Here is a 24,912-nt window from a genome sequence, read left to right as displayed (position 1 = left end):
CTTGGTGAACGACTGCTTAGAAAAAGATTGTTTATCAACAGAATATTATTCCGCAGTGTCAGAGGAATCTGTGTGAAACGAAGGAAGCCAAATGCAATTCAAGCTCTTCTGTAAAGTCACTTTCAGTGAAACTTTTCATATGGGGATTAAATACCCCTTATAGTCAACATGCTTGGAGAAGCAGTGGCTATTTAATTCTGATTAAAACCAGAAATAACGAAATAATGTTCTGCTTTCTTCTGCTGCTACCCTAAAGCTCATGGATCATGGAGAAGATGATTATTCTTGAAAAAGCCATTTAGTTCTTAACAAGAAAAGCTAGTCTTTGTGGCTCAGCCCTTTTGGCATTTGCTTTGTGGGTTTCTCATCAAAAAAACCATAGGGGTTATTCCTAAACAGAATGAAATATTCTTTGTTCCAAGAAGGATTTCTCTTTCTTTCTTTCTTTCTTTATTTATTTTTAAAATCTTCTGAAGGTGGAGGTACTGCTGCTGTCTGTGTTCCCCGAGGGATATGAACTAGATAGTAGGGGCTTCTTTAGATTTTAGGCTTCAGTCTTTAACTGCTGTCGTCCTTGCCCTGCCTTGCTGCTTAACTCTTGGTTAACTCTGAAGTTGTCCTTATACCACTGCCCACTCTGGAGTGGGCAGCAGTTTGGGTGAGCACCTTTAGCCCTACCACTGGAAAAAACATTTCTCTGTCACAGAAAACAGGATAATAAGGTTCTCAAGACATCCGTTAGTCCAGCAGGTTCTTCCCAGACACGCTCAACGTTGTGGAGCCCGTCTCTAGCACGCAGTCATCAAACGAGTTCTGAGGTCGCCAGTGGTGGAGCGTGACCCGTTATGCTGTTCACTGCGGCCCTTCGCCGTCCTTAACGCTCCCGGTCTGTTGAACCCAGATCTCAGCTTGGCGTGATCCTGCATCGCCAGGGCACGGAGTTCAGCGCCTGTAAGACTCTGTGAAAGTGCCTTTGGGTGTATCTCGGTGTATCTCGGAACAGATGAGTCACCGGTGCCGATGTGTTGGATGACATTACTTTGAGCTGTAGCCGAGAGCGTATTAGTACAGATTCTGTCTCATGGAAGAAGGTTGGAAGAGAAGATCCATGCCCTTGCTTGAATTGGTGGAAGGCTGCCCACTGCTTTGATGCAGCTGAGGACCAGCTGTGGAACCTGTTATCTCAGATTATCGTGAATACGGTCGAGGATAGTTTCTGACTGCAGATCTGGACGGCGACTTAGATCCTAAGGGTATCTGCTGTGCAGATCTTCCCAGATTTCATTTAAAAGACTCACAGGCTGCCTCGTGGAAAAGCCAAAAAAAGTTTTGCCCAGGACTCACCACTTAGGGCTTTATCCTTGTATTTAGATGAGTCTCTGTGTGTTCCAGGATAATCAGGACCATCTAAGATAGGTGCTTTGAATGTTGCCAGTTTCTCAGAATCTTGAAAAAACCCAAACCAGACCGATAAATGGAAACAAAAGCAGAATCTTGAAAGGAAACTTATCTCCAAAATGCTTGACAAGGCCCAGAGAGAGAGTGTGTGAAACAGCAGTTTGGGAACTCCCACAGAGAACGGAATATAAGGGTTTAGTCTGAGGCCAGGCTACGAAGGTTAACGCTCTTTTCACTGTGTAACTTTTTGAGGGTCAGTGTGGTCAAGGTAAATCAGTGGGGAGCAGAGACCCGCACACTGATGAGCTGTAATCCTTGTTTGCTATCCTGGCTGAGGGAACAACTCTTCCTCTGTTGCAGTTCTTGACATGTCAAATGGGAATATTAGGCAGCGTGTTCCTTAGTATACCAGTAGCTTTAAATGGCCTGTACCCCCTAGACAGTGGGAATGAAAAATGAGAGTCAAACCATTGAGAAATGTGGGAAATGGCTTATGCAAACCTTTTCATTTGCCTTACTGTGGTTTAGGAGAGTGCGTGAGGGCCCTGTAGCGTGTCAGACCTCGGGCACTGGTATCTCCCAAGTTGAAGCAGCAGTCGTAAGCACGCTCTAATTGTTTTTCCAGAATTACCCTCGGATCAAACCCTGAAAAGCTTCACCATCCAACACGCCTTCAACCTTTTGTGAGATCTAATCCACGACTGCTTTTTACACTAAATTGCCATAGGTGTGATAGTTGCAACTTCCTTGGGCAAGGTCGGAGGTGTAGGACAACTGGAGAGTTGCCCAAGTCGGTTTAAAGAGAGATGAGGGTTGACGTGCCGTCACTTGCTGCTGGAGCTGCCTGCAGGCTTTGGTTATTGAGCTGGGAATATTCCTGCGTTGGGGGTGATGGTGCTGGGGGCTGGAGACCTCCTTGAGTGATTTCAGATGGAGGAGGACATTTCCTTGGTGCTGTGTTGGCTGCTTGCTGCAAGCTCCAGTGCTTCGCTCTGCATGTCTTCAGTGCAAGCCCTGAGCCCAAGCAAGAGCAAGGCAGAGCGTGTCCTTAAGTCAGAGCCTGAGACTGTCCCTTTACTCCTTCCCTCCCTTCTCCATCTACATCTCCTTTTCTCCTGATGCTGGTCTCTGGGAAAGCAAGCCTTTTGTCTGGATTTTTCCTTTTTAATAGTTTCGGCGAAAAAAACCCTATTGCCTCCGTCATGCCCTGATTGTCAGAGAGCGTGTTGAAACAAACCCTCGCTTAGAAAATAATTACTAGTCCTCAGTGCCTGAGAGAGTACTTAAAGCTGAGGCTTGGTCCTACATGGGTTTGTGCACCTGAGTCATTCTGGGACAGGGAGGGTGAGAGTTGGACCCTCTCACATGTGACTGGTTTTGGTTGCGATTACCTTGCTGCTCCCTCTCTTTCGCAGTGGGGTTTGCTTCAGTTGCAATTAGGCTAACGAGAGGTTAAACCAAAGTGTGGGAGTTTCCACTTGTGCTTTGAGTCATAATTAAGGCTCGTCAGGGAGAGAGATGCCTTTTCAATGTTATATGAAAAGGCAGTGTTAAAAAAACCCCGACATCAGAGTGTGGTTTACAGTATTGCATATAGCAGGGGATTTCGTATGAAGGCGCTCAGCATTTAAAAAGGAATTTTAAATTGTTGGTAAAAGTTAATCAAAGAATATGCGGCCGGTTGCTTAACAGTGAGCAGTAAACTGTTTATCTCAGCCCGGCTCGCGAAGTGCTTGGGACTGATTAAACAAAGACCCGAGCTGTGGAGTTGTCAGGGCCACGGTCTTTAATGTGTTTGAAATACTTTGTAGAGCAGCCGTCCTCCTACTGCTTTTAGTCCGCTTATCTAATTTTCAGCTTCTCCACTCCGTGTAAATGTGATAAATAAACTTTGTAATCACATAACTGAGCTACTTTTGATGCCTGCCTCCAGATACCTTGTTCTTGAGGCCAGATCACACAGAAGTGTAAATCAACACTTTGCTCAATAAAGGACTTCTTAAAAAATGGCTTTTGCTCTTTTATTGTGCAGCTGACCGGGAGGACTTGGTTGCTTAAGTCTTTTTATCAATGCTAATGCGATAAACTTCTTTTTACAGCTCCTAGGAAAGGAGAGTCTTGATCATTCCTTTCTCCAAGTGCTGTACTGCAGGAGCTTCCCCAAAGAACAGTCGAAATTTAATAGGTTTTGTATAAAATGCTGAATTAACCAAGTTACCCTTTACAACAAACTCTGAGGATATAAATAATGCTGACCTTGTCTGGCGGGTAAAGAAGAGGAGCAGGAGTGTAGGGATGAGGATAAATCACTGGGTGAAAGCAAAAGCAAAGGGAGAATTGCGTGTTCCCTGTTGCACACTCGATGCCAAAAATCTATATTTGAGCAAAATTGGTATTTGGGAGTATCAGAATCATGAGCTGTATTTTAGCAGCGGGTGGGCTCAGGTGGAAGAGTCATCTTTAGGGAAGGAGGAGTGGGAGGTTGAAGCAAAGTCTGTGCAGGCTGTTGGGGAGGGCAAACTTGCTGAATGCTACATTTCTAAACTTATTTGTTTTAATGACCAAGAATTGAGTTAAAAAAAATCATGTTCTTGGGCCTAGTTTCCTGTGCTGATGGTGAACTTTGTCAGACAAACCTCCGACAAATTGTTTTCTCTGATAACCAGTTAACACTGAGAAAGCAGATAGGCAAAAACTCTTATCATCTTGACAAGCGACGGGCTTTTTTGTTAAAACTCAAACCAGAAGCTGTGTCAGTGTGTTGAGTTTACACCTTGCAATAATAATCCGTGCTTTTATCTGATCGGAGGGGGATTTTATAACTTTCGAATGGGTCTTTGGCAGGGAGCCAGCCCTACTGTCATTTTTTATTAACTTTCTTTTTTTCTTCCCCTGTAGTCAGTCTGCTTTTTTTTTGTAATATTGTTTAAGGAATATGTATCCCATTCCTAAGGGTATTGGGAAACGATATTTTAAAGTTCTGTGTCTCAGCCCATTAGAGGGATCTATAAAACAATCGCGGCAGCAAATGTGCAGTAACTAATCAAAACCACTGAAGCTAACCACAGCGGTACTTCATTCCCTTTAAATCATAAAACTTCTTTTTTGCTGTGCCTTATCTACTGTCTCATCAGGAAAGAGCTAATTAGATTCTTCTAAAAAGTAAATATTGTCAGTTCGTTGGTGGGTGGAGGTGACAGGAGGTAAGACGTGCTCGCTGTCAACATTGGCAAACCGATGCAGAAAACAAGGCGAAGTTATAAAAACCCTATAAAAAGCTATTTGAGTTTTAAAGGAGCTCGTTCCCCGTGTAGGTGGTATAACAACTTTCCCTTGCATGGGTACGGCTTCTGTAGGCAGAGCCTGGAGGAGGCCGCGACCTGCTTTGCTACTCCGTGTCGTTTCCCAGCTTAGCTACGCAGGTTGGGGTTGCAGGTCTGGGGCCGTGTTCTCTTGATCACAAGCAGTCAAGTTCCTTTGAAAAATTCCACTATAAAAAAATTCAACTGCTGCTTGTCACTAGTGTTTTAAGGCAATATATTTAATTTCTCATGCAGAATGTTGGGTTGGTGCACTCGGTTGGTTGGGTGGGCTCGGTTGAGTTGCGATGGGGTGGTGAGGGTAGAGTTGCTGCTCCAAAGCTTGCAGGATGGAGTGGAAAGTCCTGAGGACTTGTATTTAGGGCTCTTGTACGAAATTTTTTTGGGGAAAAACCCCCAAAGCTACATCCTGCAAGGCTGAGCGCTTGGTGGAGTGGCGTCCAGGTAACGTAAAAGAAGCAGATGGCTGGGGAGGGAGAACATGTCATAAATGTAGAAGAGTTTTTTTTTTTTCCTTTTGTTCCTTTGATTGTCTGTTTCTCATGGAACAACAGCGAAAGAGATCGATTCTTCTGGTTGCATTCAGTCAACAAAACCTACCAACATCTCAGCTGTGGAGATGAAGGTCTGGACTGCCTGATGGCCAACCTCAGTCTGGTTACAACAGCAAACGTAGGTCGCTGCCCTGAACCTGAACCTGGAGCTGGAAAGCTGCTTTTGCTTCTTCTATCCCCCCTCCTGGAAATAGCGTTGCTGTCAGGGGGACTGGGGTTTCAGAGCAGCGTGGGGTGTTCCTGCCCCGCACAGAGGCTGCCAGACGGTCACATGGCTGGAGAAAGTGGCTCTGCTTGGAGGGAGTTTTGGCTACGTGAACCGTACGCTTTGTGTGTCGTTGCTAAATGTAACGTTAGCTACAAACAGACATTTGGTTTCTTACCTCTTTTTTTTTTTTTTGTCGTCACATTTAGCAGAGAGTCAAGAGATTGATAGTCTTGTATAATAGAGGCAATTTTACAGAATAATACAAAAATGCACTTGCTTTCATGTAAACCACACCAAAAGGTAAGGGGATTTTTTTATTTCATTTTTTGTCCCTTGAGGGCTTTTCGCCTCCCCCGTAGCCCCAGGTCCCTCCGTTTTCAGAGGGCACGCTGGAGTGTCGCCTGCGCTTTGATGTGGTTTCTAAAGTGTGCCTCTTCACGGGGCTCCCTACAGATGCCTTTATGTGAAACAGAACATTAAAATCCAAATGTGCCTGCTCTTCAGGTCATTTTTCATCCTTTATGTGCGACGTCAAATATATTACAGAGTTGTTCTGCTGCACCCCCCAGCCCGGGAAGGTGCGGGTAACGAGATGGGGGTAGGAGCGGGGAGTTCCTTGGCGGTTAAGCCCAAATTTCTTCTTAGTTGCTTCCTCTGGGCCTCTCCCCAGCTCTCTTTTTCTCTCAAGGTGAAACTGAAACCTCGGTGACTTCACCCAAGCCTGCCGAAGTTAAAGAAAATTTGATATTTCTCACTTATAGGTCACTTCAGTCCAGATTGTTTCCTGCCAAGAGTGGGGGCGGGGGAAATGCCCTCCTGTTAATGGAAAAGCAATTACTATTATTTCTGGCATGTACGTTGTGTCGTTCCAGCGTAACACCTAGATTATGGGCTCAGCTCGTATCGTGCCGACTCCTCGGGCTCCCAGCCGGCTGTTGATGGGCTGCGCCTGTCGTACGGTGGAGCGAGACGGGGGGTTACGTGCTGTGATGTGCACGGGAGGGAATAAACATCGACTGGGTTACTTTGGGACCGTCTGTCGGTCTTTAAGGTAGAAATCTCTGGAAAATCTCTTCTCAGTTAGAACTTCCCACCCTAATTCCTAAAGGTAAAAATTGCTCTTGGTAGGCTGCGAAGCTGTTGTGCCATTGGGAGCATCTCTCTGGCTGCTTTTTGTGGATCTTTAGGAGGTGGAACATACATTTTTTTTTTTCCTTTTTTTATTTTTCTCGGTCGGTACCCAGACTTTTAATTCAGGTCAGAATTTTTCTCTTGATAAACTTCAGTTTATTTGCATTTAAAGTGTGCAAAATGCAAAACATGGGGTTTGAATTTCGATGTCCAACTCCTTGGCCTAGAGCGATGACTTTACCTAGAAGGTCAGACTTCCCTGACTTTGGGGTTTTATCAATACCAGTATTTCTCAGGTCTTGTCAATATTTGATTTGGATCTCAGCAATGTTGACATGTGGCCAGTGGACGTTATGTACCACTGTGCTTCTCCAGGGAGCGTAGGTGAAGCTGAAGTATGAGATTAATACCTCAAGTTTGAAAAGAGATGGGGGAGCAAGAGAATGTGCCTTCTGAGACCATGTCCACAAGGTCCTCTGGTGAGACTAATTCTGTGTTCAGCCTAAAATGCTGAATGTTACACGCTTAGGGCTTCAACAGTGAAGTTCAGAGCTGGCGGCAGCATCCTTCAGCTTGTTAGCCCAGATTTTTCCTCTCCCATGACCACTTTTTCTGCTGTGATCTTGCTACGCCCTGTTTAATGATCCATTTCAAGCACAATGTTTTATCCAGAACTTTGCATTTTCCCATTCTTTGATTTCTTCCCTTTCTAGAGGAAAAAAGATTACATAAATTTGAGAGATTTTAATGAGTACACTGGGCTTGCTTTTGGTGTAATTTACAGTGGATTCAGTGTTATAACTTCATTACGCTTCAGTTGAGTAACTTATGTCATAAATGGGCGTATCTGAGAGTGGAATCAAGCCTCGAATCTCTTTGTTGTGTGGGCTTCAGAAGGACCAAGCGCTCACTCCCCTTTTTGAAGTCCTAATTCTCTTTATATGATGTTGCAATGTCTTTCTATAGAGTTGTGCCTCTGAAGTTCAAGATTTCTAATGCAAAAAATACTACTTTTTCCCCAATTGCTTCAAGTATTGATGTTGCTAGAAAAATTTGTCTTCAGCAGTGTTCACACAGACCTTTTCCTGTGGCTTTGTTGCAAAAATCCCTATTGTTGAGACTGATCCCTTAAGAGGTCTTTTTAATAGGCTTGGTTGGTTGTCCCCTTGCTCAGCTGTTACTTCTCTTGTAAGAGCACTTGTAGTAAACATCAAGGATACTACTGCTTTCCAACCACTAGAGGTCAAGATTGTGCTATGGCACAGCACAAGGCTGCTCATCATGTAAGGTTTAGCTCTAACTCCTGGTGGAACCACGTCTAGTGTCAGCGATACATATTTAATTTGATTATCAATTGCCATGTTCATTAATTAAGACAAAGCCGATTGTACGTGCACGGTGTGAAGGGCACTTTGCCTTACACAGCGGTAGAGCCCGGTGGATTTTGCAAGGGTTGGGATATCTGTGCCGTGCTTGGGTTTTAATATTCTTCAGATCTAGAAACTACACAAGTGATCGGTCTCTGATGGAGTCTTTCTTCCCAAGGAGGGATTCAAAAGGGAGTTGAGCTGAGAGAGGCTGTCAAAATAAAACTCGCTCATAAATTATTTTTGTGTGATATTAATACTTTTAAGTGTTTAAAAGGAAGTAATTTTGAAGGTTTGCACTCTGGATAGAGCTTTCTACTTTCTGCAGTTCAGGTAGCAAAAGTAAATAGTGTGTTGGTTTGTTGTTTTTTTTTCTCATAGGTTCCACTTGTTTTTATTCTCCATTGTTTTCCTAGCACAGTTGGTTTTGCTGACAACAGTATCTACAATATGATTTCTGGTATTCCTTCTTCCTTCTGAAGCCAGGCTGTCATGGTAGCATGGGGCAGGGGACGGTCCCCTTTAGCCACCTTGTTTGTCTCCTGTTGTAGGGGAGCAGTAAAATACCCAGGTGCAGGTTTGATTCAGGTTGTGCAGGTAATTGCTAGAAATAGAGTTTATATTAATAACTGAAATATATAAAAAACTCATTCTTTTTTAAAAAGAAACCTACCATCTAAAATAACATTTTCAGAAAGACATCTGGATGATTTCCATACACCTTTCTTCTCTTGTATAAAAATTTTATAGAAAAATGTGGGAGGGATCCTATAAATCTGTGTGTATATATGCATATAAATTTCAGGGTTTGAGAGTGTTTAGTTTCTAGTCACACCAGAGCAGAAGCCCACATGTGCAGAACCCCCCGCATCCGTTGGCTTGGCCTTTTCCCCCTCGTTTTGGCCACGGTTTGGCATTTGCGGTGAGACCAGTGTCTCTGTGCTGTTCCCTCTCCTTGCCTTTCCCATTCAGTTTGAAGTTCTTGGTCAACTCCCTTGAACAATTAGGGCTAAATCATTTTTTTCCTGTCAAATATCTTGCTCGGTAACCACGAGGAAACTAAACGCATTTTTGCAGCAGAGCACACGCATTGACTCTGCTGCAAACAGACCCCAAAGCCCCGGGAATAGGTATCAGCAGCGGTTCAAGGGAGCTTCACCGAGTCGTGTGTTTTGCTCCCTGGATCACGGTGCTTCTCCCAGCGAGCGATTTTTTCTTCAATACCTTTTACAGCTCATTCTGTACATCAGCAACGTCCAATTAAGCTCTCCTGGGGTACCACAAAAATGCTTTCAGGAACCTCTGGGGTCCAGATGTGGAATGTTTTGTGCTGACATGGGTTGAAAAGAGGAACAAATCCAACGGTTAAGTACGTCCTTTAATTTAGCCTGTGACAGTCACCACATGGCCTATGGGCTAATATTTCTGCATCTGTGCTGTAAATAGATCAATATGGCAGTATGATGGGTTTGGCATTTTGATTTGTGAAGAGTCAGAATATTGTTTGTATTGTTGCATAATCCCTGGAATGGTTTTGAAATGAATCTTCTGTTTCTTCGGAATATCTGGGTTAGGAAAAACATAACATTTCTAAGTTCCATTAAGCGTGTGTTTTATTTTGTCTCATTTGTCATATTTCATGACCGATTGCATCTTTTGGCTGAAAAAAGAAAAAAAGTATAATCTGAGGATGCTATTGTAAAAGGTGAAATCTGCTTTTTTTCTAGGCACAGCAGCAAAGAAACCTGGACAATATTGTATCACAACATCCCAGGATAAGCGGGGGGAAGAAATCCAAGAAAGAAGTCTGCGCAAGCTCAGATCTGGAGGTAAAAAACACTAGCCCCATGTCTGAGCAAGATTCGGGTATCCTGGATGTTGAAGATGAGGATGAGGATGAAGAGGTAACTGTATAACATCAAATCCAGGAGACGGGGCGCTTTGGGGGTGATGAGTCGTGGCTCAAACTGTGTTTGCACCTCGCGCGGTCTTTCGCGTTGCCGCACAGCGTGTCGTGGAGATGCAGGACGGGCTGGAGGACGTTGGGGTGTGTTGCAATATTGGGTTATTTTGCACTGTTGTTCTCGTTAGCAGGCTCAGCAGAGGGGCCGAGTAGTGTTTGAGAACCAAACAGCCCGTGTCTTCTGTCCCCCAGCTCAAGGGTTGCACTTCGGTGCGTGCTTGGGCAGGCAGTTTGGTATCAATCTTTCATTTAAAAAGAGATAAATCGCTGCACAGGGCACGAGAGACTTGGCCTTTTCTGTGGGATGTGTGTCTTGGTGGCAGAGACATACTTTGTGTCGGAAAGGATCACATTTAAATGCAATTTTAACTCCTCATTGTGCTCCCTTCTTTTTGTCTCCCTTTCTGCTGCTGCTTCCTCAGACCTGTTGTGATTTTTTTTTTGTTAACCACAAAGCGTAACCTCACTGATTGTGTTGGTTCTTCTTCCCTCCCTGTGCTAGATAGTGCATGCGGTGGGATATCTTGGATTTGTGGTGCTTAAAATGCAAGAGAGGCCTGTCCCTCTGAGTTTCAGGAAGGGCAGCTTGGAGATACCTTCTTGGAGTGCAGGTCACGAGGTGTTGAGCTTGTTGATGTGTTCTTCGTTTCTTGTGATGCGCTCTCGCGCTGGACCTTTTGGCAAGTATTATCTGCCACGCTGGATGCTTTTTCTCTTCTTGCTGAAGCCTCTCATGTCAAGAGAATGATATTTTCAGCGACAACCTGTAACTGAATTGGGAAGTCTTTGTTGCCCTGAACTTGACAGTCCCTGACCTGCCAGAGGAGGATGAAGAACAAGTTTCTGAAGTTTAAAATGTGGGTTGCTCAAGTGGTTCTGTGCTCGTGTTCTGCCTCTTTCCCTGCAGTTCAATTCTCTCCTCCTCACCTCTGCTGCACTTCCAGAGCAGATTGAGGAGAATCACCACCTGCTTCACAGGGACCAAACTGTGGGGTATGACCCAGAGCCCTCACGCTGCACTGAAACCGTCTGGGTGGGCTATTTCCATCAGCATGGAAATACAGGAGAAGTTAAACAAAAGAAAAATCAGTGAGAATGGCATGTTTCTTGAAAACAAGCATTGATTTGAATAGATATATTTTGGTATCTTCCCCGTTAAAAAATAAAAATCTGGTCCTTCAATAGTTCTTGTTCAATCTCACTCTAAAAATCTCTCACTTGCTGTGGAGTCGGTTCTTGCCAAACCAGGCGGCAGTGTGAAACGTGGTGGTACCTGTGTTCTATGCAGAGTTGGAGTCAATCAGCATTAGAAATTAGAATTTAATGTAAATTAGAATTGAAAGGTATAGGGAAAAATACAAGGAAAACATTCAGGAGGGAAGAATTTAAAGACAATAATTTGTAGAGCGCAGCTGGGAGAAATCTCTTAATTGTATCCATCAAACTGATTTAACTCATCTTGAGGCAGATGAAATCCCGTCTCTGGGTGCATTTAGGGCCGGGCTGGTAGCGAGTGAATAAACTTACAGGATGGGTGATGGGCCAAGGTGGACGGGCAGGGCAGGCAGAGGAGGCAAGGCGGGCAGGGCAGGCAGAGGAGGCAGGATGGGCAGGGCAGGCATAGGAGGCAGGGGGGGCAGGGCAGGCAGAGGAGGCAGGGCAGGCAGAGGAAACAGGGCAGGCAGAGGAGGCAGGACGGGCAGGGCAGGCAGGGGCCGGGGCCGCTGTCCGTGGTGATGAAACGGAGCGCGGCGGGGGCAGCACCCGCAGGAGCCCCCTCCCTGCTCGGCCCGGCTGCAGGGAGCCCTCAGCCTCCTTTTCCCAGTGTTATGTTGCGGGGAGAAGGGACAGAGAGTGGTTTGGATCCCAATGAGCTTAGCTCTTCCCCATGCTCCTGCTTCCTGCGGATCTTTAACTTTTTTGGAAAGAAAATGATTTCTTTATTAGTACAAACAGATCTCTCATTTGGAAATAGAGCCACTAAATCTGAAGGAGTGTCATGTGTGGCTGAAGGCCACATCTGACAGCTGTGGATGTTGTTTACCTGGACTTTAGTAAAGCCTCTGACACCGTTTCCCACAGCATTCTCCTGGAGAAACTGGCTGCTCATGGCTTGGATAGACGCACTCTTTGCTGGGTAAAAAACTGCCTGGACAGCCGAGCCCAAAGTGTTTTGGTGAATGGTGGTAAATCCAGTTGGCAGCCGGTCACAAGGGGTGTTCCCCAGGGCTCGGTACTGGGGCCAGTCTGTTAAATATCTTCATCAATGGTCTGGACAAGGGCATCGAGTGCACCCTCAGGAAATTCACAGACAACACCAAGTTGGACAAGAGTGTTGATGTGCTGGAGGGTAGGAAGGGTCTACAGAGGGATCTAGACAGGCTGGAGCAATGGGCTGAGGCCAACTGTATGAGGTTTAACAAGGCTTAGTGCCAGATCCTGCACTTGGGTCACAACAACCCCACGCAATGCTACAGGCTTGGGGCAGAGCGGCTGGAAAGCTGCCCAGTGGGAAAGGACCTGGGGGGGTTGGTCAACAGCCATCTGAATATAAGCCGGTGGTGTGCCCAGGTGGCCAAGAAGGCCAACAGCATCCTGGCTTGTATCAGCAATAGTGTGGCCAGCAGGGACAGGGAAGGGATCGTCCCCCTGTACTCGGCATTGGTGAGGCCGCCCCTTGAATACCGAGTTCAGTTTTGGGCCCCTCACTATGAGAAAGACCTTGGGGTGCTGGAGCGTATCCAGAGAAGGGCAACGGAGCTGGTGCAGGGTCTGGAGCACAGGTCTGATGGGGAGCGGCTGAGGGAACTGAGGAGGTTTAGTCTGGAGAAGAGGAGGCTGAGGGGAGACCTCATGGCCCTCTACAACTGCCTGAAAAGAGGTTGGAGCAAGGTGGGGGTTGATCTCTTCTCCCAAGTAACAAGTGATAGGACAATAGGAAACACCCTCAAGTTGCACCAAGGGAGGTTTAGGTTGGATATTAGGAACAATTTCTTCCCCAAAAGAGTTCTCAATCGTTGGACCAGGCTGCCCAGGGAACTGGTGGAGTCACCACCCCTGGAGGTATTTAAAAGACGTGTAGATGTGGTGCCTGGGGACATGGTTTAGTGGTGGCCTTGACAGCGTTGGGTTAATGGTTGGACTTCATGATCTTAAAGTTCCTTTCCAACCTAAATGATTCTGTGATTCTGTTCTGTGTGTGTGTAGTGAGTTGTCCCTGGGCAGTGGCTGTGCCCTCACCCGGTTGCTCACTCCCCTCCAGTCCCTCAGAAGAATTGGGGAGACAGTGTGAAAGGTAAAAATGAGAAAACTTGTGGGTCAAGATAAAGACAGTTTAATAAATGAAGGGAAAGGCAATCACCCACCACCTTCCACCTGCAGACTGATGCCCAGCCAGTGTCAGACAATGGCTACCTTTTAAAAAATCTCCCCCTTTTACCGCAGTTTTATATTTGCGCGTGGCATTACATGGTACAGAAGATCCCTTCAGTCAGTTGGGCTCAGCTGTCCCAGCCGTGTCCCCTCCCATCCCCTTGCCCAGCCCCAGCCTCCTCGCTGGGGGGGTGCAGAGCAAGAAACAGAGAAAGGACTTGGTGCTTTAGGAATAGCTAAACCACTGGTGTGTTATCAACACCGTTTTGATGACGCATACGGGCTGCAGTGAAGAGAACGAACACACCATCCCAGCCAAAACCAGTCCAGTTTGTAAACTGGGAGGTTCCTTGGTTAGGGTTTTTTAAAGGCCAACTGCAAAATCGGTTTTTGTGGTTGACGGCTTCATTCCTAGCTTTCCACCTTTTAAGTGTGACTCTCCTGCTTATTTTGCCCGTGCAGTGACAAAAGGGAGAGTTAAAATACTCTTAATACAACATTTGAGTCTCCAAAGTTAATCCTCGTTGCTTCAAATGGTTTGTATTAAGTGTCCTGAGTGAACTGCATCTTGTTTCCTGCACAGCCCCCGTGCTCTGGAGCGCTGAAGAAGGATTGCTGGGCTTGGGGGGACTGTACTGCCCCTCACCAAGCTTGCTGAGGCTTATTCTTCTCGAGGAAATATGAAATACTGCTAACAAGAAAACCTGGAGAGAGAAAAGACAGACCCTTGTTTGAATAAAGTCCATAGGCAAGTAACAAAATGATCCTGAAGCATCCAAAGACCGCACTGGTAGCTCTTGCTCTTGACTTGTCACAGCAAGTAAAACCGACCAGTAACTGCAGGTTTGGATTTGGAAGACAGCCAGTGAATGCTGGTTGAATATGGGAAGGGAGGAGTGAAGGGTGCCTTGCACCAACTCCTGCTCAGGACTGAAAGCAGGATGGCCCTGGGTGTTTCTGATTAAGTTTAGGCAGGAGAACTCCTGATCCTGGTGCATAGGCTGGAAATAGTGGGATAAATATTTTTTTTTCCCCTCTAGGAAATATCTGAGGCTCTTCAGCAAGCTGTGTTTCGGAGTTCTCCACATAGGCTGGATGATCTGTTCTGGAGATCCCGTGATTGCTCACCCATATGGAGCAACCCCTTCATCCCAGAGCAAAATTTACAGGAAAAGCTTTGAAAGGGAAGAAAGAGCAGAAAGGTTTTCCTTTTACTGTTTCATGTATTCCAGTGTAGGTCATCCTCTCCCTTGGAGTAGCATCAGAGAGCTCTGCCAGCTGCATTCAGGAGGACAAATACGGGACGTGGTTCTCCACTCCATCAGCGTTCTCCAGTTTGGAGACGTTACGGTCCAGCCTTGTCCCCCTGAAGTCCAGATGCCTCGCTGAGGTGGGAGCTCCCACTATAATCAGCGTGCGGGAGCAGGCCCAGCTGCAGAGGGAGCTGGGAGAAGGCTCCAATTCAGTTTTTATGAATGTCAAGTTGCAAAAGGAGAATTTGCATTTCACAGTGAGTAGCTCCGCGGTCTGTTCAGTTTGTGCCAGCTGTTCCCTTTGTAGTAAAAAGCATCCAGAAAACTACAAAGCTCATCCAGATTCTTCTCATTTTCAGTGACTTTTTTTCTGCGATCTTGTTGAATACAGCAGGACAAACTCACCCGCATTGTGCCTTGTTTCTTCTTGTCCCCAAAAATGACTGGTCAGGTGTCTGTGAAGTGGTTGGGTTGAACTGGACTCCCTGGTGCTCCTTTGTGAGAGAGGGGAAGTTCTAAAGAAGGACATCACGCTTCAGAGTAACGGCTACTCAACTGTCTTTGAAGAACAAATCAACAAATTCCAGTCAGTTTTCTATTTGGAGAAGGAGTTTGGCACTCGGGGCATCAGCAGGTGTGAGGTGTAGCCAGAATTCATCATGCTTCTGGCGTTCTTTCAGGTTGACCTGGCTGTAGGAGTAAGTTGTAAGTTGTAATTCTCTAAGTAAATGAAACAGATTTCTTACAAAGTTTTGGGAGTTAGAGGGAGGGACCGCAGAGAGCTCCCTTGTTTTTCCCTGATAAATGGCTTTGTTAGGTGCCATCAGCCTCCACCTTCTGTTTGCTTCCAATAGCAATTATGCAAAAAAACATCTTGGACACTGCGAGAAACCACTCTATTTCCAGACAAAGCTGTCTGCCTGTTGTCTATAATGTGAGCCAGAGTGAGATCAGTTAGTCTGCAGCACCATCTGGCCACTTCCAATGTCACAGTATCCTGAGCATCCTCTTGACTGTGCAAATGCATTCAGGTTTTTTCCCCTGAGGTTCAGCCCCGGGACACACTGGGACACTCAAAGGGCACCAAGACCACAGAAGATGTAGCAAATCCACAGCAGGGTTTGTTCTGTACCTCCTTTCAGCGTGGGGTAAAGTGCTTCCTGGCTGCTGGGACCCAAAGATACCTGTTGAATCACAGGAGGGTTTGGGTTGGAAGGGACCTTCAAAGGTCATCTGGTCCCACCCCCCTGCCACGGGCAGGGACACCTTCCACTAGCCCAGGTTGTCCAAAGCCCCGTCCAACCTGGCCTTGAATGTTTCTGGGGATGCAGCATCTACCACCTCTCTGGGCAACCTGGTCCAGTGTTTCACCAGCCACATTGTAAATGATTTCTTCTTTATATCCACTCTGAATCTACCCCGTTTTAATTTTAAGCTATTATGCCTTGTCCTATTGCTATTTTAATTGGCCCTATTAAAAAGTTTGTCCCCATCTTAGCCAAAGAGAAGAGAAGGCTCCAGGGAGACCTTCTAGCAGCCTTCTGATACCTAAAGGGGGCTGCAGGAAAGGGGGAGGGACTCTTGATCAGGGGGTGGGGATAGGACGAGGGGGAACGGTTTTAAACTGAAAGAGGGGAGATTTAGATGAGATCTAAGGCAGAAACTCTTCCCTGCGAGGGTGGTGAGGCCCTGGCACAGGTTGCCCAGAGAAGCTGTGGCTGCCCCCTCCCTGGAAGGGTTCAAGGCCAGGTTGGACGGGGCTTTGGGCAACCTGGGCTAGTGGAAGGTGTCCCTGTCTGTGGCAGGGGGGTGGGACTGGATGATCTTTAAGGTCCCTTCCAATCCAAACCAGTTTGGGATCTTTCTTATAAGCCCCCTTTAAGCCCTGGGAGGCCGCTCTAAGGTCTCCCCGGAGCCTTCTCTTCTCCAGCTGAACCCCCCCCAGCTCTCTCAGCCTGTCCTCACAGAGGAGGTGCTCCAGCCCCCCGAGCATCTTTGTGGCCTCCTCTGGACCCTTCCAACAGGTCCATGTCTGTCTCGTGCTGAGGATCCTGAGCTGGATGCAGTGCAGAACCACCACTGCTTTCAGCAGCAGAGTTTTATTCTGTCGGTGAACGGATGTTTTCTGCCACATGTGCGTCATAAAACACCTGTCCTGGTGTTTAAGTCTGGAGGTTTTTTCCCCCTCACTGAAAGAGGGGAGCATGTATCTGTGCTTGTGTCATGTCTTTACATCAAAACGTAACAAGAATCAGAGATTCAAGCCATTGTATCACAAATTATCTAAAGCCAGACCAGAGCACGCCTTAACTCAGGGCCAGCCTTGTGTTGGTGGCAGCCACAGTTAAACATTTCCATGGAAAACTTGCCTTCTGTGGGTTAAATTCGCTACAGTCAGTGTTTAACCCGACTGAAAATGTTCTTGCAAAAAGAGAAGGGTTGGCTGTTTACAGAGACTGACAGGTCCTGCCTCTGCTCCCAGCACCGGGGACGTGCTGGATGCAGGACTTGGGAATGAGCTTTGTGAAGCTGATGTTTTGTGGACTGGGAGAATTTTGGACAAGATGAATAAATTCTTTGTTCTGCAAATCAAAAGGAAAAAAAAAAAAGATTAGACTGAAGGAGAGATGTCAGGGGAGTAATCAGTCCTGTTGTTGAGGCGGCTCTAGTTCTCATTTCATCATCAGGTTTCAAAAATCAAAGATTTATTTATTTTTTGAACGCTGGCAGCTTTGGCTAAGAAAATCAAGTCACTGCTAAAGGGGATGTGCTAAGCCTGGATTTTTAGATATGTCTAATTATCTAAATATTAGATGAATATCTAAATATGTAAATATTAGATATGTTTACATTGTGCAATGTGTTGAACTAGCCACAGAGATAATTTCATATATTCTGTGTATTCAAAGGCCTATATTGGTTAGTCTGGAAAGATTTCAAACGGTAGGATTATTATTTCTTCTGTTGTAGGGCTATGGCTATATATGGAAGAGGTGGTCTGTTCTTTTCCTTAAAATATATTGTAGGTTTCTATCCTGCATAAAACCCTAGTACAGGTTTTGGGTGCATGTCCTTCTGTTTGCAAAAAAGCTTTCTTGTGGTCCAGGACTTGCGCTTCCACGTCTGATAGTGTTCTACCTAGATTAGTATTTTTAAAGCTCTTAATGTCTCAGAGATGTTAACTCTGCAGAATAGTCCAGCAGATTTTTTGTGAGTGCGTGTGTGTGGGCTTAAAAGTTTTTGCAGAAGATCAGAGACTGTGGAAATGTTGCAGTCTGCTTTGAAAGAATTTCTCTGGGGGAGTAGACTCCGTTTTTGGCAATATCCTGATTTCACAAATCTTTATCAGAAATATTTCTCCGTGGACCATGTTCAACTAGTGCCCCAAATCCAAGAGGAGCAAAACCGTTTGATCCTGAATTCAAATTCATAGGAAAACATCGCCTGCTTTGATGATGTTGTGAAGGGATGACAGATTTCTCCTCCCTTAGAAAAACACAGGGTGGACTCGGGTCCATCCAGTCCAGCTTCCCCACGCTGATGGTGGTCGCCGGAGGATGGCTGGGTCGAGCGAGTGCTGATACTTCCCTGTCTGCTTTAGTGATCTCCAGCAGTTTTGAAATCGGGGATTTCTGAGCCTGAAGTGTTTTACTGTTTTACCAACTGGAGACCGATTGCGCTTAGTGCTGGAGGGGTACGGCAAGGCAGAATCTGTATCCTGAGGAGTCTACAAACTGGCTGAAATCTGGATTTGGGAGCTATTTAGGGAGCATTAGAAGGCCTGGGAGACTGCAAATGGAAAATAAATGACCAGGAAGGAGTGATAAAATTGGCATTAACACAATAAAACTGCTGCCTAGTGTTTGCAATTGTCAATATAATCTTGTAAAAGGTAAAAGCTGATGTCAGGGAGACCGGTGAGCTGGGTTTTACAGCTGCCTGCCCTCGGTTCAGCCATCACCCTTCTGCTGGGGCACGTTGAGCAGCCAGGATTGACATGGAAAGGGCCCCCAGGTGATGCCAGCCCCGTCCCTCGCTCAGAAACCTTCCTTCTTCCTGCTGAGCACCCCCTGCCCGCCTGCAGGAGCTGCTCAGAGGGCACCCTGGGGTGCTCACTGCAAGAGAGGGAGGAAATCGCCATCCTGGCTTGGATTAGAAATAGTGTGACCAGCAGAAGCAGGGAGGTGACAGTCCCCCTGTGCTCTGCACTGGTGAGGCCACACCTGGAGTGTTGTGTCCAGTTTTGGGCACCTCAATATGAGAGAGATCTTGAGGGGCTGGGGCGAGTGCAGAGGAGGGCAACGAGCTGGGGAAGGGCCTGGAGAATAAATCCTGTGAGGAGCGATGGAAGGAGCTGGGACTGTTCAGTGTGAGGAGGAGAAGGTGAGGGGAGACCTCATCACTCTACAGCTCCCTGAAAGGACGTTGTAGAGAGGTTGGTGCTGGTCTCTTCTCACAGGTGATTAGTGACAGAACAAGAGGGAACGGCTTTAAACTGCAACAGGGGAGGGTCAGACTGGACATGAGGAAAAAATGTTTCCCAGCAAGAGTGGTCAGAGAGTGGAATAGGCTGCCCAGGGAGGGGGTGGAGTCCCCATCCCTGGGTGTGTTTAAGGGCCGTTTGTATGAGCTGTTGGGGGATGTGGGGTAGGGGAGAACTTTGTAGAGTCGGGCTGAGGGTTGGACTTGATGATCCCGAGGGGCTTTTCCAACCTGAAGGATTCTGGGATTCTGTGAAAGCCCAGCGAGAGGGATGAGCAGGCCTGTGCCGCACCCCAGTAATCCTCTGTGCTCTTCGCTCCCCGTGAGCTGCCTGCTTCCCCTCCCTGCACCCCCAGGTTGGGGCTGGAATGTTTTTTGGGGGTCTCGAAGTGTGGTGGGTGGGGCAGGATGGGGTGCTCCACGCTGTGTGTCGCTGCTCTGTCTCCGCAGCATCTTTCATTGTTTCACCTCTAACCAGGAGCCTGCGTAGTGTTGAGGGCTGAGTTTCTTTGCAGGGAGGAGATTCTTTAACAGGTCCCGTTCCACATTATATGGGAGGTGATTTAACAAAACCCCATTTTCCCTTTCTAGCCCATAACTTGTGCACTCCCCTGTTTGGAGCCATTGCTTTAGATGAGGAGGACCGCTCGCCTCAGGTGCTTTGGGCAGTGTTGGTTGAGGCTTGCGTACTCTCATCCAGCTAGAAATTTTTCTCTTCTTCATCCTACCTCCTTTTTAGCAGAAAGGCCTCTTAAGCATAATTAAAAATATATAAAATAAACATGTTTCCCAGGCCTGTCCATTGGTCCCTTTCATCTTTCTCCCCTTTTTTCCACCACATGTCAACAGAACACTCCCCTCCTCTCTGGATTTTGGGGGAGAAGGACGGTTGCCTGAGCTTTATGCCTTGGCCAACAAGCTTAATACTGTGTTGGCTTGAACATATCCAAAGGACACAAGCTTCTTGTATGCAAATTTCTTCTTTGATCTTTCCTCTCGGCCTCCCTCCCTCCGTCCCACCCTTCAAAAATGCGCTTCCTTGTCCCTGTGCAAGACTCACTATGTTGTTGAAAGGTGGTGGAGTCTGTGTGGTGTGTGTTTTTTAAGGAAAAAAATAAAAAACCCCAACAGAATTTGTGCTTTTTAAAAAAATCAAACTAGATATCTAAAGAATAAGGTTGGTTTTTTTTCCATCCTGTTGCATAAGTACCAGAACGGCTTGTGCCAGGATGCTTGAACTTGTATTTAAGCCTATGGTCAAATTAAATCTCTGCTGAGCTGGCTAACAGGGCCAAATCCTGCAATGTGATTTCATAGGGGAGTGTAAATGGAGTGAGAGCAATATTAAATTAAATTTTCCCACTTTGAGAAACTTAAAAAAATGTAAATATAGACAGATACAGGTAGATACCGATATTCTAATTGTTACGTACCCTAGATCTTGGTGTGGCTCTGTCAGACTTGCATGCATTGCAGTTGCACTCACCTGTATGTGATATATTAGACTTGCACGTACCTACATGTGTTCTGCACCTTTCACACCACTGTCCTGCTGTCCTTTAGGTGCCTGGGGCCCAGGACCTGGTGGACTTCTCACCCGTGTACCGATGCCTGCACATATATTCTGTCCTGGTAAGTAACTCCCTTGAGACTGGTTCTTACACTGGATTGTGGGTTAAAGAAGGTGACGGGGTGCTGCTCCTTCCATCGATGCTGCTGGAAGGAGGTGGTTGTAAAACATTAGTTAATGTTCGCCTAGCTAGGAAGTGCTTTACCTGAAGTAGAAAGCAGGCCAGTGATGGATGGATTTGGGTAAAAACCGCACAGTTACTTCCTGCAGGCCGCAGAAATACAAAGGGATGTGTTCTCTGACTAGTGCGGAGCCTGGGTTTATAATATACAAATTTCTTGGTCATATAGTTTTCTTCCAAAAATTCTTTTTTGACCACAGTAGCTTCATTATTCAGTGAAATTGGAGGGGTTGCGGGAGGGAAATTGGTTTTAAATGTATTGTTTGCTGCGCTTAGGAGAAACTTTGCTGCTTTTCAAACATTTGACAGGAGCAGATTTGCTGCCGTCCCACCAAATCCACCATTTGACTGTATCACTCCCAGTTTCCCCACAGGCTTTGCGTGGACTGAAAAATACGGTCACGCTGAAGCTGTTGTGTGTTGGTGTTTGGTTATTGGCTAAAAAGTGTTATTCTGAGCAGTGTCACGGTCTGGAGAACTTTTTGAGAGCTCCCATCTCTGAGGATGTAGGCTGCTAGATGAGCTGCGTTTTCTCCTAGGCATTACGAGTACATAAGGCATTGATTTTTTTTGCTTATTTATTTATAACGAGGGCAGATAAGATGCCCTTTGTAGCTTACCCTTCAACTTTTAATTTCTGAGATGCCTCCAGCAGCGTGTGAGCCTTGCATCTGCGGGCCCAGAGAACCTGTGTTGTTTGCATCCGTTCTTTAACGTCCTTTGGAGAGAGGGAGCTTTCAGAGGGCTCTTCTCCTGCGGTTGAGCAATCTGAAGCCCAGGCAGCAGATGAAAGGAGCACTCTGTTCACAGCTTTCCTCCCTTTCCACGGTGGAGCCAGGCTTGAGAGAGAATTGTTTTTAAGGCACTTCTAAAGCCAGTTTCTCCAGCAATACATACAAATGAATTTGCGAAAGGAAAAGAATTGTCATAAAAAACATTTATATAAAATCTTTTTGTGCCCTCATCTGTTAATAATTATGTAATTTGGCTACAGTGCCATGATATTTTATTGGAATGAAAAAGTTAACCTACCCAAAATGTGTTACTCTGTTTATCTTGGACAAAAACCGCCTCCTCCAGCCCGGCGTTGGGAGCCCGGTTCAGGGAGTGTGCTAATTGAAGATTACAACTGGTCTGAAACACTTTGTGGATTTCAAAGTGTCACTTTATTTGGAGAAACTTCAGTGAAGAATATGTATAATGAAAACAGGATTAGGAATCCTATTTGTGTGGCTTACGTGCATTTGTTTAATGCAAGGGTATTTATTTAATTGTGTATTTATACATAAAGCTGTTATGAAAAGGATGAAGAGCTTTCGCTGGTGGATGTAACAGTTTTATACGTTTGAAATGGTCTCATTTCTACATCGGGGCTTTGTTGTTGTCTTGTTGCTTTACTTTTTCATCTGAAATAGCAGTTGGTCCCCCGAAGCGTATTAGGGAATTGCTGCTGCTAGAAGACAGGTTTCGTGGCTGGTGTTCTGTGGTGGATCTGGATGGGATTGTCTTCTGCTGGAGGTGGGAATAGTGCCATGGACTCGGTGATGGTGAGGTTAAACCTGGTGCAGGGATTTCATGCCAGTAGGTTAGTGTCCTCTGTCCCCATCCTGAGCTGAGATCATTCAGTCCTTCTCCCCTTCCTCCTTCCCTGTTTCAACCAAAAGCCCTAGTAATGAGAAAAAATAGACAGCAGAGCTCTAGAGAAGGTGTGCTGGTGAGATGGGAGCGAGAGAAAAAGGTAACCAACTGTAGTGAAGGCTCCTGACAAGAAAATTGCCCTTTTCCTGACCTGTGATTGAATCCTGCCCTGGCTTTCTAGGCCCAGCTTGGGTTGAACAATGTCAGAGATCCAGCAAGCATTGAGGGAAACAGCCACATCAGTGTCAGACGGAAGGATCATAATGTAATAGTTACCAAAAAATCCTAATATTTGTCATTTACAATAGCGTTATCTAAATGCTTGGCCTGCAGTTAAAAAGGCCCACGTTGAATAAACATTGAGATATTTATTATTTTTAGTGAAATCGACCTTCCAGTCACCTCGGTTTTATGGCTGTGCTGCTTATAAATTCCCAAAGGATTATTTGAAAAATCCTACTCATATCTGCCAGCCTTATCAGCAGGGCAGAAGTTCACATATTGTAACGGGAGGTCAGCCTTCGGTCATGGTCTTACAGAGGGGGCCAGGCACCTGTAAATCCTTCCTTCAGCAACCAAGGCGAAGTACAATATCAAACAGGCAAGGAGACTTTTCCAGGAAATGCTGAACTTTCTCAGGAAGGGCAGAGGAGGGGGAAAGAAAGTGAAGGAAGGTCAGGCGGGGGTTAATTGAGAGTTGGACCTTGGCGTGGTGGCGGCTCGGGGAGGACAGGCTCTGGTGAGATGCTTTATGGGACTATTCATCCCCGATTCCTTTTCTTGTGAGAAACGGGCTGGCTGACGGTGTCTTGAGGAAGATATGGGCGTAGGGGAGGCTTTGAATATTTGCGGATATCGAACAAAACATCACAAGAGTGTATTTGTGTATTATACATGGAGTTGTACACACGGATAACCCTTCTTTGCTCAAGTAACCCTTTGATTTCATGATTTGGGTTTATGTCCCTAAACCATGACTAGAACAACAAGTCCTTACCCTGCCCGTGGTTTCTTCATGCAACAAATGTACTCGGAATTGCGTCAAAATATGCTTTTTGAATTGCAGGTTTGGTTTGAAGTTGATACAAATCGGTAACCACTGAACAACCTCGATGTCTCGGTGGGAACGCTGGTAATATTAGACAAATGTATACTGTCCTTTTCCTAGGAAAATTAACAAAAGACTAGCTGGAACTGTGGATATGGTGGTTTTTCAGGTGCCACGAGCGTCATATAAAAGGGTTAAGGAGGGGGAGCTGACAGCAGAGCCAGGACATGTGAGTCTTGGGGCCTGTCCTGGTCTCCTTGGCCAAAGTCCGTGTCTAGTTTTAGCTGATCGTAAACACTAAACCCCACTTGCTTTCTGTTCAGCAGTGATGTGCTATTTAAGGACATTCATCTGCAGCGTGGTTAGGCTGCTAGGCTGTTGGTATCAGGTATATCTTTTCCTTGAGTTAATAGAGAAGTTTGTTGAAAATGGTAATATTATTATATAAAGAAGAAACAAGAACATTTCAGTGAAGTGATTTTGCCATTGACGTTTTTATCTTTTATGTTGTCTTTGACCAAAGTCTATGTAATGCTCGAGTTGCTTTGATCGATATCCAAAATAAATTAGGAAAGGTGAGGTTTGGGCCAGATGGTTTATCTGCTGGAGCATCTGAACAGCTGTTGGGTGCCTTGTATTTCAAGGCCAAGACATGGAATTGCTTTGCTTTACATAACATAAAATGAAAAGCAGTTTTTGTTTCATGTTTCCCGTAAGCTGTAGCAAGGCAGAAAGCAAAGAGTGAACGAAGAGCAGAAAGGAATTTTTAAAAAAAAAAAAAAGCCAGAAAAAGTCAGAGTGGTTTGCACAGAGGGTGCTCCCAAGAAATTGTCTCAAAGGCAGCTGACAGTGATTTAAGTCGCTTAAGCTCCTACTTTAGCCAGTGCTGTTGCCTGTTAGTACTCATTTAGGGTTTGCCTTAGCTAGGTGGGTTTTTTTAGCTTTATGCTAATTGGTTACCAATTACTTTGAGGTTCTTAACATGTTCATGAAGACACTGGTATTGACACTCCCAGCTCTTTGATCCGAGCTACAAAGGGGTTATTTTAGGGTAAAGAACAAGTGTCCAAAAAAAAAAAAAAGAGAGCAAATTCTGATGTAAATAGAGGCTTAAAACTGTAGCTGCCTCCTAGTTGATGAAGTATTTCTGGAGAATCCCAGAGCTGGATAATTTAGATAAATAGCAGTTGACAGGTATTTACTATAAATTTGTCGTATCTCGCCACTGACATTTTTATCTGCTGTATTGCTTCTACCCCAAGTCTCTCTAACCCTAAAGCTGCTTTGATGCACAAAGTACATTAGGAAAGCTAAAAAAATGTGAAACAAATAATAAAAAGCCCCACTTTACTAAAAATAATCAATGCAGAAATGTCTTTAAATTCCTATATTAAAATGCATGCGTTGTGCATAGGCTGTATCTGCTC

General features: G+C 45.7%; 1 protein-coding gene across 6 annotated transcripts in view; it reads left to right on the top strand.

Annotated features, from left to right (window-relative positions):
• The window catches only part of EXOC6B (exocyst complex component 6B), a 353,544-nt gene that overhangs the window by 148,097 nt on the left and 180,535 nt on the right, over nt 1-24,912 (top strand). For 5 of the 6 annotated variants that reach the window (XM_074865395.1, XM_074865396.1, XM_074865391.1 and 2 more), the window contains 2 exons: nt 9,706-9,882; nt 20,612-20,680. In XM_074865395.1, the coding sequence (XP_074721496.1) occupies nt 9,706-9,882; nt 20,612-20,680 (246 nt within the window). The remainder of the gene's footprint in view (nt 1-9,705; nt 9,883-20,611; nt 20,681-24,912) is intronic. The other variant, XM_074865392.1, reaches the window with a different exon arrangement.

Source organism: Strix uralensis, chromosome 4, assembly GCF_047716275.1.
Source record: "Strix uralensis isolate ZFMK-TIS-50842 chromosome 4, bStrUra1, whole genome shotgun sequence".
In the NCBI taxonomy this organism is placed as follows: domain Eukaryota; kingdom Metazoa; phylum Chordata; class Aves; order Strigiformes; family Strigidae; genus Strix; species Strix uralensis.
This window is presented reverse-complemented; position numbering and strand designations above follow the sequence as displayed.